This window comes from Amborella trichopoda, chromosome 12 (genome assembly GCF_054954075.1).
Source record: "Amborella trichopoda isolate Santa Cruz 75 chromosome 12, AtrichopodaSantaCruz75HAP2 v2.0, whole genome shotgun sequence".
NCBI classification, from domain to species: Eukaryota; Viridiplantae; Streptophyta; class Magnoliopsida; order Amborellales; family Amborellaceae; genus Amborella; species Amborella trichopoda.
In genome coordinates, this window is record NC_142347.1 from 25153008 (window position 1) to 25166526 (window position 13519).

Here is a 13519-nt window from a genome sequence, read left to right on the forward strand (position 1 = left end):
TTCCATGCTAGTGAATACAAAAATGTTGATAACATACCTACTAAACTGAAAACATTAATCAGATAATGATCAACATAAAGTGAAGATTAGGTAGACGATCATTTTTAAGAGACTTAATTATTGATGAAAATTTTGTAGACCACTTTCCTTATAATAATCAGTCCGCATAAACAATTAATAATTGTAAGTTTGCCACAGAAACAAAACATTGAGTGCAAACAACATGATCATAGAGAAAAACATTAGGGACACGAAAGATCTCCAAACATTCTTGATCTAAAAGAGCAATGCATAGTTCAATTGATAAGCAAAGAACTACGTATTCAAATCAATACATAAAGGACAAAAGTTGGCATATCTAGAAGACTAGAACAATAAGGATGGACATTGCTAGGAGAAGCCCCATAGGTAAAAGAATGTCCATAAGGACATGTTAAGAATACCCAATCTAGAAGGTTGAAAAATCTGAAAAGCCAAAGAAATAACCCTAAGGGCCTTATTTCACAGCCAAATCCAAATATGAAAAACAACATCTACAAACTAATAAAACCAAATACAACATCTACAAACGAATAAAACCAACTAAAATCTAAGAGATGGGTTGAAATGCATCCACTTCAAACTGCAGTCGATTGAGGTAAATAAGCTCCACTGTGCCCAAAGACCATAACTATTAAAAGACTATTTTGTATTCCTGTTTTCTATTTTTTTGTTGTTGTCCGCAAGATTTTGAAAAGATTTAATGTACTCCCACAAAGAGAATTATCCCCTTTCATTTTGGAGTTCGAAAGGTCCACTGGCCTTGCTCTGGGATATCCCCCTATTTTTCGAGACGACCAAAAGCAGCACAATCCTGTCCTGTTTATCTCTTATCGTTCTATAGCTAAATGAGGACTAAACTTTCCAAAATGGTATCAGAGAAGAAAAATGGCCCCGTGAGTATTATCTTTCAATAACCAGTAGAAAATTTGTTTCCTCTTGTTTACAGCATACAAACTGTAACTGAAAAAGGAACTCCAGTTATTGCTTCTTGACTACTTCCATCAATACTACTATGCATGCAAATGATGCATCGTGGGAAGCTAAATAGCAGCACGAGTACCATCTAGATGAAAATTCATTACATTTCCCTTGTCAGTTTATGTTACCAATTTTACCAGACAAATGGCAACCATATTTTCCTCCAAGATGAAATACAATAATAAACAGGAAAAAATTCCAAACACAGAAACCCAAACAATGATAGGGAGCACTTGATGTTATTTCACTTAATTCTCCCCCTCCTAGATAACAAGGGAAATCTAATAAATGTTTGGTCAATGAATCCTAAATATTCAGGTTTAGGCTGCACGGGGAAGGAGGAAGCATTAGAAAAAAGTATGTTATTGCAACTGCGAATGAACTGAGCTTCAATCATTAGGCAACAAAGTTAATGGTAGAAGGAGACTCCCTAAACGTGATGATTAAGTGGTGCAAAATGGAGATGGAGGTGCCATGGTCATTAAAAACTTTGTGGGAAGAGATAATGAAGTTATGTAATAACAAGGAGAACAGGTTTGTCCATGTATATAGAGAACAACTAATCTGATGTGTTAGCTAGAGAAGGTGTATTGGATGGAGAATTGGTAAGTACCTGTGGTGGGGGAGGGCATGAAGGAGATTAACGGGGAGTTGTTTTTCCATGCTTATGGGAGTTTCGATGTAAAGGGTTAATGGACTTTCTAATTGTGACTGTTGTATAAGAGAGAGAGAGAGAGAGGAGATAAACGGGGAGTTGTTTTTCATGCTTATGGGAGTTTCGATGTAAAGGGTTAATGGACTTTCTAATTGTGACTGTTGTATAAGAGAGAGAGAGAGAGAGAGAGAGAGAGAGGTATGTGACTGAGAAGCTAATATACACTTAGGTTCAGTAATAAAATTGCCATCTCTGCCAAAACAAAGTAGCAAAAAGTCTGTTTTTGACTAATTGGCCAGGGGTTTAACCTGAGAGTGGGACAAGGTAGATATAAGGAAGAGGAAATAGCTAATGCCATAAACTCTAGCATATAGGTTCAGATTGATGTTTGCACAAATAAAGGTTTTCAGACGAAACAGAATAATACAACGTCTGGACTTTTGAAACCACATCATGGTGAGTTCTAAGCGAGATTTGGTAACTATACAAAGTAAAACTAGATGCATGATAGTGGAATGGGAAAAGAAAATATAAAACTCTTATTATGATTCCAAATACGTGGGGATTCATTCTAAATGCCTTTCTCATGGGTATTGACACTAAGTCTACTTATTTGAAATCATGACCAACCATTTTAAATTTCTGATTAGGACGGAAGTTGAATGAATATAAAAGAATGTGACTTACAATACATACAAATTACACTAGATTTTTATACATGAAAAACTAGAGAAGCTCAATCGACTATTGAGTCCCATCATCTTGATTATTAATGATCTGCCATGATGATTTTGTCATCTAAACTATAAATAGTTGTATTAGTCCAAGAGGCACACAACTTCAACTATACACATAATGCTCAACGAAAGCACATTCAGCTATTGGCCTATATGTTTTGGTGGAATTAACAAACACCTTGATTGAAAGGCATCATAAACAAGAATAGAAATAGACAAGCAAAACAAAATTACCATAAGAAAACAACCGTATATGCCACCCCTGACAAATGAGGTAAAAGATGTTAATATGGAAGCAAAAAGAAAATGATCAATCGGCAGATGCTTGATTCAAAGCCGTGTGTGAAAACTTGAACTCATTCTCCCCACAGAGAGAGTAAAAAACTGAGTCAACTTACCCAAGTTTTGAACATTTTGGGCAAAACTCAGCCCCTTCCTCAATTTTGGGACAAAAGAGGTTTATCTAAATATAGAATTGGAACTTCAGCCCAAGCCCAAAATAGCAACACATACAGCCACAAAAATCATGTATCTAAGTTTAAAATTGAAAATTTTGGTATAACCTTGAGCTTTTTATAATATACACTCGTTCATATGCGAAAACACACAAGTCAATCAATATGATTAGGATTGAACAACATTAGCACGGATTCAGACCATAACAACAGTAACAAGACAATCATAGATTATCCTAATGTTTTGTCTAAGCTCTTACTAGGCCATTGCCAACAGCATTCTAAGCAAACATTTTAGTTGAGTATTTCAATGCAACCAAAGTCTCTTGAAGCTCGACCAAGTAATAGTAAAAGCTTGTGAAACTTGAGTCATTCACAAGTCGAAATATGTCCCTCGGTATTCATTTACCATCATACAAATTGCAATTCTATCTTTATGGGGTCTATTATTACTAGTTTCGGAATATAGGAATTAGACAAAACCTCATAATAAGGTCCCTAACTGTGTGGAAATTCTACATTCCCCAATATGTGCCATAAATTACATAGCCTTTTTTTTGCAAATACATAAAATCCGTTTTAGGGGTAAGTCAAAGATTCTTTTTTTTTTGTTTGTTTATTTTTTAATAGTTTAGGGGGGATGGCCCTACCTTCAGTAGGAATTGAACTTAAAACATCATGTTGTCCTGATTCACCATCTTCGCCACCTAGCCTTCCTCACCACCTAGCCTTGAGCCCATTACTAGGGTCAGAGATATTTGAACCCAGGAAATGGGATGTCGTGCTGGCCAGGTGCACCTTTCCAAACTAGTATAGTCTAATTAACAGGAAAACGGATACGTCTGAATCCAAGATTGATCCAGATGGACAATCAATAGAAGCTAGGGTTAAGAATCTGAGATGCATGAGAGGAACGATGACGATTACAGAGAAACAACACCGGTCATCCTTCGACTAGGAGTCTGCTCGTTATGGGGCTACTGATGATACTCAAAACGCCGCAACCAGAAAATCTTGCTCCAAGACGTGTTTCTTTTAAAATCCCAGCCACTTCCCATATTCATCTACCATGGCAGAGTAATTTACATCTATAGTTGGAATTACTTTCAAAGGTACAATTTTCAACTTACCACTGTGCTTTACAAATACGTTAACATGCAACAATAATTCACCACATTCCTGAGAGAACATGGGCCTGACAGTTTCTAAATGTTGTGCTATTTTGCACATTGCAATGGTGTAAAAAGGCCAAGTAACAAAGCGTTCTCTTTTACCTATTCAGGTTGCGAACTGGGACCAGGATACAGGAGACTCAACATATTATACGATCACTCCCATTTTAATAGATATCTATAAACACGTATTTGTGCTTTTCGGATATAACCACAATTTATACACACATCGAACCATAACTGATAACAACCAGGAAAAAAACAAAAGGCAAAAACAAGGAATAAAATGGGAAAAACTATTTTCCTAAACGACAACTGCCTGAGTTAGTTGAGAAACTAAAGATATGATGGATTATATAATTGAGAAAACATGTTTCTGAGAAGCTAAAGTGTGATGGGCACTAAAGCCATAAAAAGGGGGGAAAAGGTGAGGAAAAACTCAGTTGAATTTCACCAAACAACTCTATAAACTATTCCTTTATTACCTTTAATATGAGTCCAGTTAAACTGAGGAAGAAGGTAAAGAAGGCAGAAAACCAAGGACAGATTCGAATGATTCAACCCAAGTGTAATTCGCGGAATGGCAGGCAGGCAGGCAGGCAGGCATACGCGTGTATTGATTCTTGAATGATTTAATATTTAAAGTTAGAGACGTCCGTCAAAGCATACAATACACTGCTCCTCCTTTCCGGAAATATTAAAAAAAACAGTCAAATAAAATCAAATAAAAAATTAAAATGCAGAGTAAGCCTTCAGGAATCCCACGTGCCCCCTCTAAAAGGAGAGCTCTGATACACGGGCATTGTACTTGCAATTCTCGAGCCCCCATAAATACCCATTTTTTTTTTTTAATTCTATTTCATATCAAGAGAAGAAGAAGAAGCGCTCTCTCTCATTTGGTTTGAACTTTAAAGCAGGAGCAGCAGTAAAGAGTATCTTATCAACCTGGGAGAGTTTTTACTGCAGTTTTATCTTTTCAGGTGGTTTTCAACGGATTCTTATTTACCTGAAGAGAAGAGTCGTACCGATCCGTTGCTTATTGAGTTGAGCTCCGATTCTATCCTCCTCAGAAACTCGGTTGCCTCTTGAATGGGTCTCGTTAGCTCCTCCCGGTATTTTACCAGCATGTCATAGTAAGCTTCCTGATAAAATTCAGAAAGAGAGAGGAAGGTTCACAAGTCTTCTAGAGAGAGAGACATGGGCTAGAGAGTTAATGAGGATCACTAACCATGAACTGGTCAAGTTCCGGATCGGATCCAGCAGCTCCAACGCTCGCTGACGAATGCTGCCGGGTTTCCAATTCCCGGCTTATGGCACTCAGTCTATCCACGACTTCTGGCGGCGCTCCGACCTATGACACCCATTAGATCAATAAGAGATAATAAATGTACTCCTCATAAGAGATAACATATTCAACTCTCTGAGAGAGTGCGACATGGGATTACGAAGAATAATAATTTAGCACAGGAAGTTGGGTCGAAAGAGAGTGATGGATTCTAGAAGGTCCATGTGTTCTAGAGATATAGAGAGAGAAAACCATGGAGTAATCCGAAAAACTTTGAAAGATATTTTAGCACAGAAAAGCTGAGAAAGATACATGAATATGGATTTTAAGAATAGGAAGGCCATTAGCCATTAGTATGCTAGTCGAGAGAGAGAGAGAAAGTGAGTGAGAGAGAGACTGTAACTTTCGGCTCGGCATGCCGGCCATAGAGAGAAAGAGAGAGCACAGTATGCTGAACGAAGAGAGAGAGACTGTATCTTTCGGCTTGGCATGCCGGCCATAGAGAGCAAGAGAGAGCATAGTATGGTGGGGGAAGAGAGAGAGAGAACAGTATTCTAACGGAGGGACATAAATCACCATGTATTGAGATACAAGCAAGATGGAAAATTGTAGAGAGAGAGAGGCATTGTACCCTTTGGCAATCCATATAGGCCTCTAAGAGGCTAGAATACTGGGGGTGAGCAACGATCTTAGCCTTGATAGCATTATCATCGTTGTTGGTGTTATTATTAGAGCCATTCTCCACCTCATGTGACTGCAACATCATCGCATAAACCCTAGGCGCCACCACCTCGCCCGGATGAGCCCTATAATGCTCAGATCTCACCACTCGATCGAACCCTGCTGGCTCGGCCTTCAAGCTTTGACTTGAGAGATGGAAAGACTGGGGGGATTGGCTTTCATGCCCTCTTAATAAATGAATGGGTAGAGGAGCCATGAGCCTTTGATGCAATTGTGGTTGTTGGTCTTGATTTTGGGTCATGAGAGCCATCATGGAAGTGGTGGTGGTATCTGGGCCATGACACTCCATGTTCTCACCACCATAGAAAGGAGAAGTTGTGTATATGAAAGCCCCTCTTCGGTTCTCGTTGTTCAATTGATGATGTTCCATTAACCCAATGGACCTAGAGAGAGAAAGAGTTGGGTGATATTATTCAGAATTGTGCACAATCACAGCCTCAAGGGAGGATTATAGAGAGACAAAGAAAGACTCCATGATTAAACCCAAACCCCAACAGGCGAGAAGACTCACTTCCATAAACAAACAACCCAAACCCCGAGAGGGGAGAGAGTGTACCTCTCTATGGATACTCCTCACCCAACAGAAGAGTGAGAAAACGAAGAAAGAAGGAGACTCGGATGAGACCCACACTTCCGATAAGCACTAGCACAATCTCCAAAAAAAACGAGAATTAAGAAAGAGTTTTCAGAATAGAACACCACCAAAAACCCCCAACAGAAGAGGGACTAGAAATCCCCATGTTTATACAGTTAAACCGTGTTCTACAGCTCGAGAGCGACTCTCTCACGGGGGGAGCCACCGGCCAAGAGATGGCGACCATAGTGGCCAACCCCTCACTGTACCTGTCCCCTCTACTTTTTTTTTCCCACTCTCTACCTACACATACCCTTCACTGTCCGCCTCTCTCTCCCTAACTTGACGATTGGCAACAGCGAAAGAATCATCGAAGTGGCCGGGAAAAGTGTTCAAAAACCCGCCACGCTCAAAAATATTCACGACTTGCCGGAAAAAGCTAAAAGCCAAAACAACCAGACCCCGGTTAAGAAACTCGCCAAGCTCAAAAACATTCACGACTTGCCGGAAAAAGCTAAAAGCCAAAACAACCAGACCCCGGTTTTCCCCCGAAGGAAATCGCGCACTCTGGAGAGAGACTAAATGTATCGCATTTGATTTCCCGTTTTGTAGTTCCCATCTCTTCACGAAAGCAGGATTCGACCCAGGTGATGCTGATGGCTCTCTCTCTTTCTAGAGAGGGGGAAAGTAAATAGTTAAAGATGAGGGGGGAGTAACCTAAAGATTAAGAACGTGTATATATTAATAAAATAAGAAGACAGAAGGTACCGAGTCCAAGTTTCCTTGGGGTGTAAAAATTAGTGTAGGGCAGTAGTTTTCAACGGGAAACAGTAGGGAAGAGAGAGAAGCGTATGGGAGATGTGCCTCACGTGTAGAGGACAGGACGGTGTGGCAGAGAGAGAGTGGGACGAGGAAGTTAAGTGTAGGGGCTGGCGGCGCGGTCCAATGAATGAGCGAGCAACGCCTCTCTCTCTCTCTAAAAGTATGAACCCCCGACATGCAGGGCCCGTCCCTTAATACTCCCGAGACCCTCGCGCCCCTCTTGGGACCCACACCCCATCCCCCTTCTGTCGCGCGGGAATCCGAGAAACGCCACTTTATCATATTTGTCATTTCTTACTATTTGGAGCTACGGTCCGCCCACCCATCATATTATTGTTTAGTTTGGTGAAAGTTGTGAGTGGAATAATTGAAAGTCAAAAACTATTGGGCAACATTACTGAAAGAACTGGGGAAGATTTATATCCAACAGATGCAAGTTTGGGAATTTTTATTATTTTCCGTTTGCTGTTTTTCTCCAATATGTCGTCAAAATGATATCTTTTAGATGGTTAGAAGTCCTTGGAATTTTGCCTATTAAGCTAAGTTGTAATAGTTTATTAGAAAAATATTAGTATTTTCTAGCACTAACAACTTATACTAAAAGCTCGTGGGCTACTGGTACTTTCAGAAATAAATTTTTTGCCAAGTATATTACCTTACGGGATATTATTATTTTTAAACACAATATCTCATTGAGTAAAACAATATTTCATATTATATGGAGATTTATGGTCTCGCATTTAGTATACCAGAATGGCGAATCTAGATTTGTCTAGCTGACTCCAATTAATTGGTAAAAAGTTATAATGATGATCTAATTGAATAAAATGCCATATAAAATATTACTTTAAGACTTAGAGTTCGGATAAAGTGTTTCAATTGTGAACACCTTAATGAGTAGTTTGGATCTTAGGGTATCTAAAATCATGTTTTTTATATCCAGGATATGCACGAAAACATGTTTGGTAACTTTTTTAAACACATGATCATGTTTTGATTAAGCAAAAAATAGGGCCAAAACATGTCTTTGTGTGTCCATGATGGAGAGAATACAATATAATACGACTGATGATAATGCTATTTTCGTACACTGGAGCTATCCAATTATTAAATGCAATTAATTCCACCAAAACATCCCCACAAATAACAGAGAGAAACTATCCCAAAAGTTTAAGATTTAGGTAGAGAAAATATCTTAAAACTTTAGAGAGAGCAACTATTCCAAATTTTAGATAGAGAAACTATTGAAATTTTTAGAGAAATAATCTCAAATTTTTAGAGATTATTTATTTCAAATTTCAAATTTTAGAGAGAGGAATTACTGGAATTTTTTTTTTTTTTTTTTTTCCGCCAATATTTGGGGATATCGGGCCCTTACTCGTTTTATTAAAGAATAAAAAGATGTGTTACATGAACATTTCTTATACAACCCTTGGCAAGGGAACACTAGCAACGTCAGATAAATTGAAAGGCCCAAATCTGGTGGGCGAACACGCCACACTATTGCTTCATTCCAAAAGACAGTTGCTTTGGCCAAAGAATTTGCCGCCATGTTCCCTATAAACATATTGAATATTCTGTTGTTGATCAACAAAAATGGCATGCTTAGATATACTATTAGTCAATGTTAGCCACAATCTCCAAGTGGGCCTACAATGCTGACACATAGAATTAACAGGAAGCTTAGAGTCACTTTCTATGACAATAGTTATATAATTCAACTCCATTGCCAATGCAATATCCCTCTCAAGTGCATGGAGCTCAGCTCTATTATTCAAATTAGTTCCCAATGGAGCTCCCATTATGAATCCACCTTAACCATTCTTGATAATACCGCCATAACCAACATTACCCGGATTCTAAATAGATGCCCCATCAATGTTAAGCTTGAAAAAGCCTAAAGGATAAAGTAGCAATGCACCACCTGGATATGAACTTGAGGAAGAACCAAATTCCAATATATGTTGAGGTTGGAAGCTCATACTAAATTTAGATCGATGGAAGGCCCAATTTTTAACTTTTGCCAATGATTTAACCCAATGAAGAATGCACCTTAGGAGAAACTCCTTGGACGTATTTCCTCCATGTACCGAAGAATTTTGTTGCTTCCATATGCTCCAAATAGTAATGATGAACACACAGTTCCAAACAAATTTCATACTTGTGAATCAAAATTGAAATTTAACCCATTTGTCTATCAGGGACATTGTGGTATGCTCGAGGGGGAAACACTTCTCGAATCACTTCTGGATAGATGTCCATATAATATTCAAACATGAGCATCGCACCATGATGTGGTCTGAGAACTCCTCCTGTTGGGAACACAAGGGGAAAATGGAGGCTGAAGATAGGCCCCTTTATTGAAATAGTGACGAGGTTGATAACCGAGAGTACAAGGCTAACCAGGTAAAGTAACTTAAAATTTTAGAGATAGAAACTTCTTGGAAATTTTTAGAGATAGAAACTATCTCAAATTTCATGTTTTAAAGAAAGAAAGTATCTTAAAATTTTAGAAAATGAAACTATATCAAATTATAGAGAGAGCAACCATCTCAAAAATATTAGAGAAAGAAACTATCTCAAAATTTCAAGTTTTAGAGAAAGAAAGTATTTTAAAATATTAGACAGAGCAACTATCTCAAAATTTCAAGTTTTAGATAGAGAAAGTATCTTAAAATTTTAATTTTTAGAGAAAAAAATATATCAGAGAAAAACTACTAACGTTTTTTTTAGAGAGGCAAACTATCTCATATTCAAGTTTAAGAAGAGTAAGTATCTTAAAATTTTAGAGAGAGAAACTACCAAAAAAAATTTATAGAGATAAACTATGTCAAAATATTTAGAGAGACAAAGTATTTCAAATTTAAAGTTTTAGAAAGGGAGAGAGAGTCTTAAAGTTTTAGAGAGAGAAACAATTAGAACTTTTTTAGAAATAGACAATATCTCAAATTTTTAAAGAGAAACTATATGAAATTTCAAATTTTAGAGAGAGAAAGTATCTTAAAATTTTAGAGAGTAAAACTACATCAAATTTTAGAGGAGAAATTACCTAAAAAATTTTTAGACAGAGAAACCATCTAATATTTTAAAGAAAAATTATTTCAAATTTTAAGTTTTTAAAAAGGGAAAGTTTCTTAAAATTTTAGTTTGAGAAACTATATCAAATTTTAGAGAGAGAAAATACTTGAAAATTTATTGAGACATAAACTTTCTCAAAAATTTTTGAGAGAGAAATTATCAACTTTCTAAAATTTTAATTTTTTAGAGAGAGAAATTGTCATAAAGTTTTTAGAGACGGACTATCACAAACTTTTTAGAAAGAGAATCTATATCCAAAATTCAAGTTTGACATGTTCCATCTCTGTGTGCCTATTTCCAATTGTATTTGCCAAACATGGAAAAAAGCATGCTTAGGTGGTCGTTTCCTTTAAACTGTTTGAACATGTAAATATTTTTCATGTAAATATTTTCTTGTCAAACTTTCACGTGTACCAACAGACCCCTTATATCAAACAAGGTTATACAAAAAGATGATCCAAACATGTGATTTGCATAACCTTGGTATCACTCAAAGCCATCCAAACAAGTCGTGTTTGAATTACCGCGTTTCAACATTACCAAAGTTTGACATAATAAAGTTTTGATTCAAAACTAGGTGTTTTAACCCATAGACCCAAACGAGGCCTAACCCATAATTCCCAGGCCTCCCACTATCAACACCATTACGCACCAAGTAACTTTGTGAGAGAGTAGGAAGTTTTAATTTGATATCTCGTAGGTATTAATCCCCTGGTGATTTCATTTCCCAATATCTCGTTGTTGGTAGTTTTTGAGATATCAGTATTTCTTAATATCAATATCTCACTATATAAGTCACCTTTAGATATTGGTGTTTTACAATAACAACCAACACTTAAGTCCCCCTCCCATGAGATATTAGTATTTTTCCACCTAAACAATAGTTATATTACATTAGTGTCCTTTTTGTCAATGGAGGGGCAAAATTAGAAATTACCCAACTCCATCGATTTCTTACTTAACGGACGAGAAAATAGCACAAATGCCATCTTTAAATTGTTAAATAGTTAATTTCTTAGGTGCAATTTGGTATATATATTAAAAAAAAAAAAAAAATTGTGGGTGAAATATTTATAGAAAAGTGATGTGATACAACCATTTTACTGTGTGTCAGCTTTGTCGTAGGATTTATTTCAATCTAATAGTTGATATAAGGAAAATTATGAAATATATCTTAATTTTCGTTTAATTGGAAAAAAAAAACTCTCAACTTTCATAATCCTCGTTCACGCTTTTTTTTTCTCAAATTTGATATATTTTTTTTACCAAAATAGCCCTCACAATAGACGTATTACCGTAATGACTACCGCATTATGGTACTTTATTATAGAGCATTCACTATAATACGACCACCGTTAAGGCTATTTTGGTAAAAAAACAATGTCAAAATTAAGAAAAAAAGTTGTGGGCGAAGTTTATGAAAGTTGAAAGTATTTTTCTTATTAGACAAAAATTAAGATATATTTGTGATAATTTCCCTTGATATAAGACACCAACAAATATTCTTTATTGTTATATTTGAAATGAAAGTTTCGAATTTTGAATTTTAAATCAAATTTGCCCGTGAATCCCTCTTTTTCGTGCTTCTGGTTGGTAATCTCTCTTTACTCGCCTCTAACCACTAGGATAACTTAAGGCCAGTCTCTCCCTCCACTGTGACCACCAAGAGCTCTCACTCTCTTAAATCCTAAGAGAGAGAGAGAGGAGGAAGGAGAGGGGAATAGGTCTAGTGAGTGAGAGAAGATGAAGCTTAGAGAGATAAATAGGAAGTAGATAACCACAAAGATATTCAATGGGCTCAACAAATTTACAATTTGCCGCCGAGGGCCGATGTCAACAATGTCCTCTGAGTGCCGGCTGCCAAGGTTGGAAGTGTTGTCGAACTTCATGGAACCACCTATTGCTCTCTTACAGCCCTCTTCTCTCTCTCTCTCCTTTTCTCTCTCCTTTTTGTTACTGCTACTACTATTTGAATTAATTTTATTGACCATCATCCCTTCCATTGTGTTTTTAGTGCTATGGGATTCTGTTATTGATGTTACCTTCAAATGTTGTGATTGCTTCCTTTCTCTGTCTTTCCCAATGTCAAATGGATAATCTTCTACGTATCTATCTATATGAACTCTCTCTCTCCCCCAAAGGTCAAATGCATAATCTCCTATGTATCTATATCTATATCTTTTGTTGCAGTAGGTTTGTGAGATTGTTTTCTTGTGTAAAGCTACCATTACTTACATCTCTCTCACATAGAGTATCAAATTGACTGTGAATAACACCCGGTAAGAGCAACCCTGTTTTAAAAAGAAATATAAATTGAAAACGAAATCACAAGAGGAAAGAACAAGCATAAGAGTTCCAGTCGTCTGCTATGAGCCCACAAACACAAGAGAAAAAAAATTATCTACAAGTGCCTCCCTCTCTATGGCAAACTGACATTTTTTTTATTAACAAAAATCAATCTTCATTTACAATAGCGTGCATCCCTTTTTATAAAAGGGTTCTCTCCATCATTTCTAAAAAGATAATTACTACTATTTCTATTTCCTATTAGAAAACCATCAGTATCTTTCCCCACAAAAAAGGAAGCAACCTTTTCTCATATTAATAGTTTGTATCTTATGCCCCTTCTAAAGATGGATGTCCATGTTGGGTGTATGGGTCCATTAAAACCCTTATGAATGTATGCAAATAAACATTTGATATAATGGAACTTGAACTCAGTGGGGGGTATGGTCCTGTGTGGACCATACTAGACAAATGATGTTTGCCGATACCAAATTGAGTTTTGATGTGCTAGGCCACTCGGTTGGGAAAAGCCCATGTTACCTTGGCATAAAAATGAAATCAATAAGGGTTATGATGGGTCATGCCTTGATGACATCAGAGTATGCCCGAATGAGTGAGCCGAGAGACTGTGTGACATTTGTGTGTGATGGTGGCCCTCAAAGACGGGAGCAAAAGTCTCATCCTTGTACCATTA

General features: G+C 37.0%; 1 protein-coding gene across 1 annotated transcript in view; it reads right to left on the reverse strand.

Moving 5' to 3' along the window:
• The window catches only part of KNAT1 (homeobox knotted-like protein), a 49333-nt gene extending 42301 nt beyond the window's left edge, over nucleotides 1–7032 (reverse strand). The window contains exons 1-4 of the mRNA XM_020670095.2: nucleotides 6953–7032; nucleotides 5956–6448; nucleotides 5268–5390; nucleotides 5046–5181 (exon numbers count right to left, since the gene is read on the reverse strand). Coding sequence (XP_020525754.1) covers nucleotides 5046–5181; nucleotides 5268–5390; nucleotides 5956–6435 — 739 coding nt within the window. The 5' untranslated portion in view covers nucleotides 6436–6448; nucleotides 6953–7032. The remainder of the gene's footprint in view (nucleotides 1–5045; nucleotides 5182–5267; nucleotides 5391–5955; nucleotides 6449–6952) is intronic.
• Nucleotides 7033–13519: the final 6487 nt, after the last annotated feature.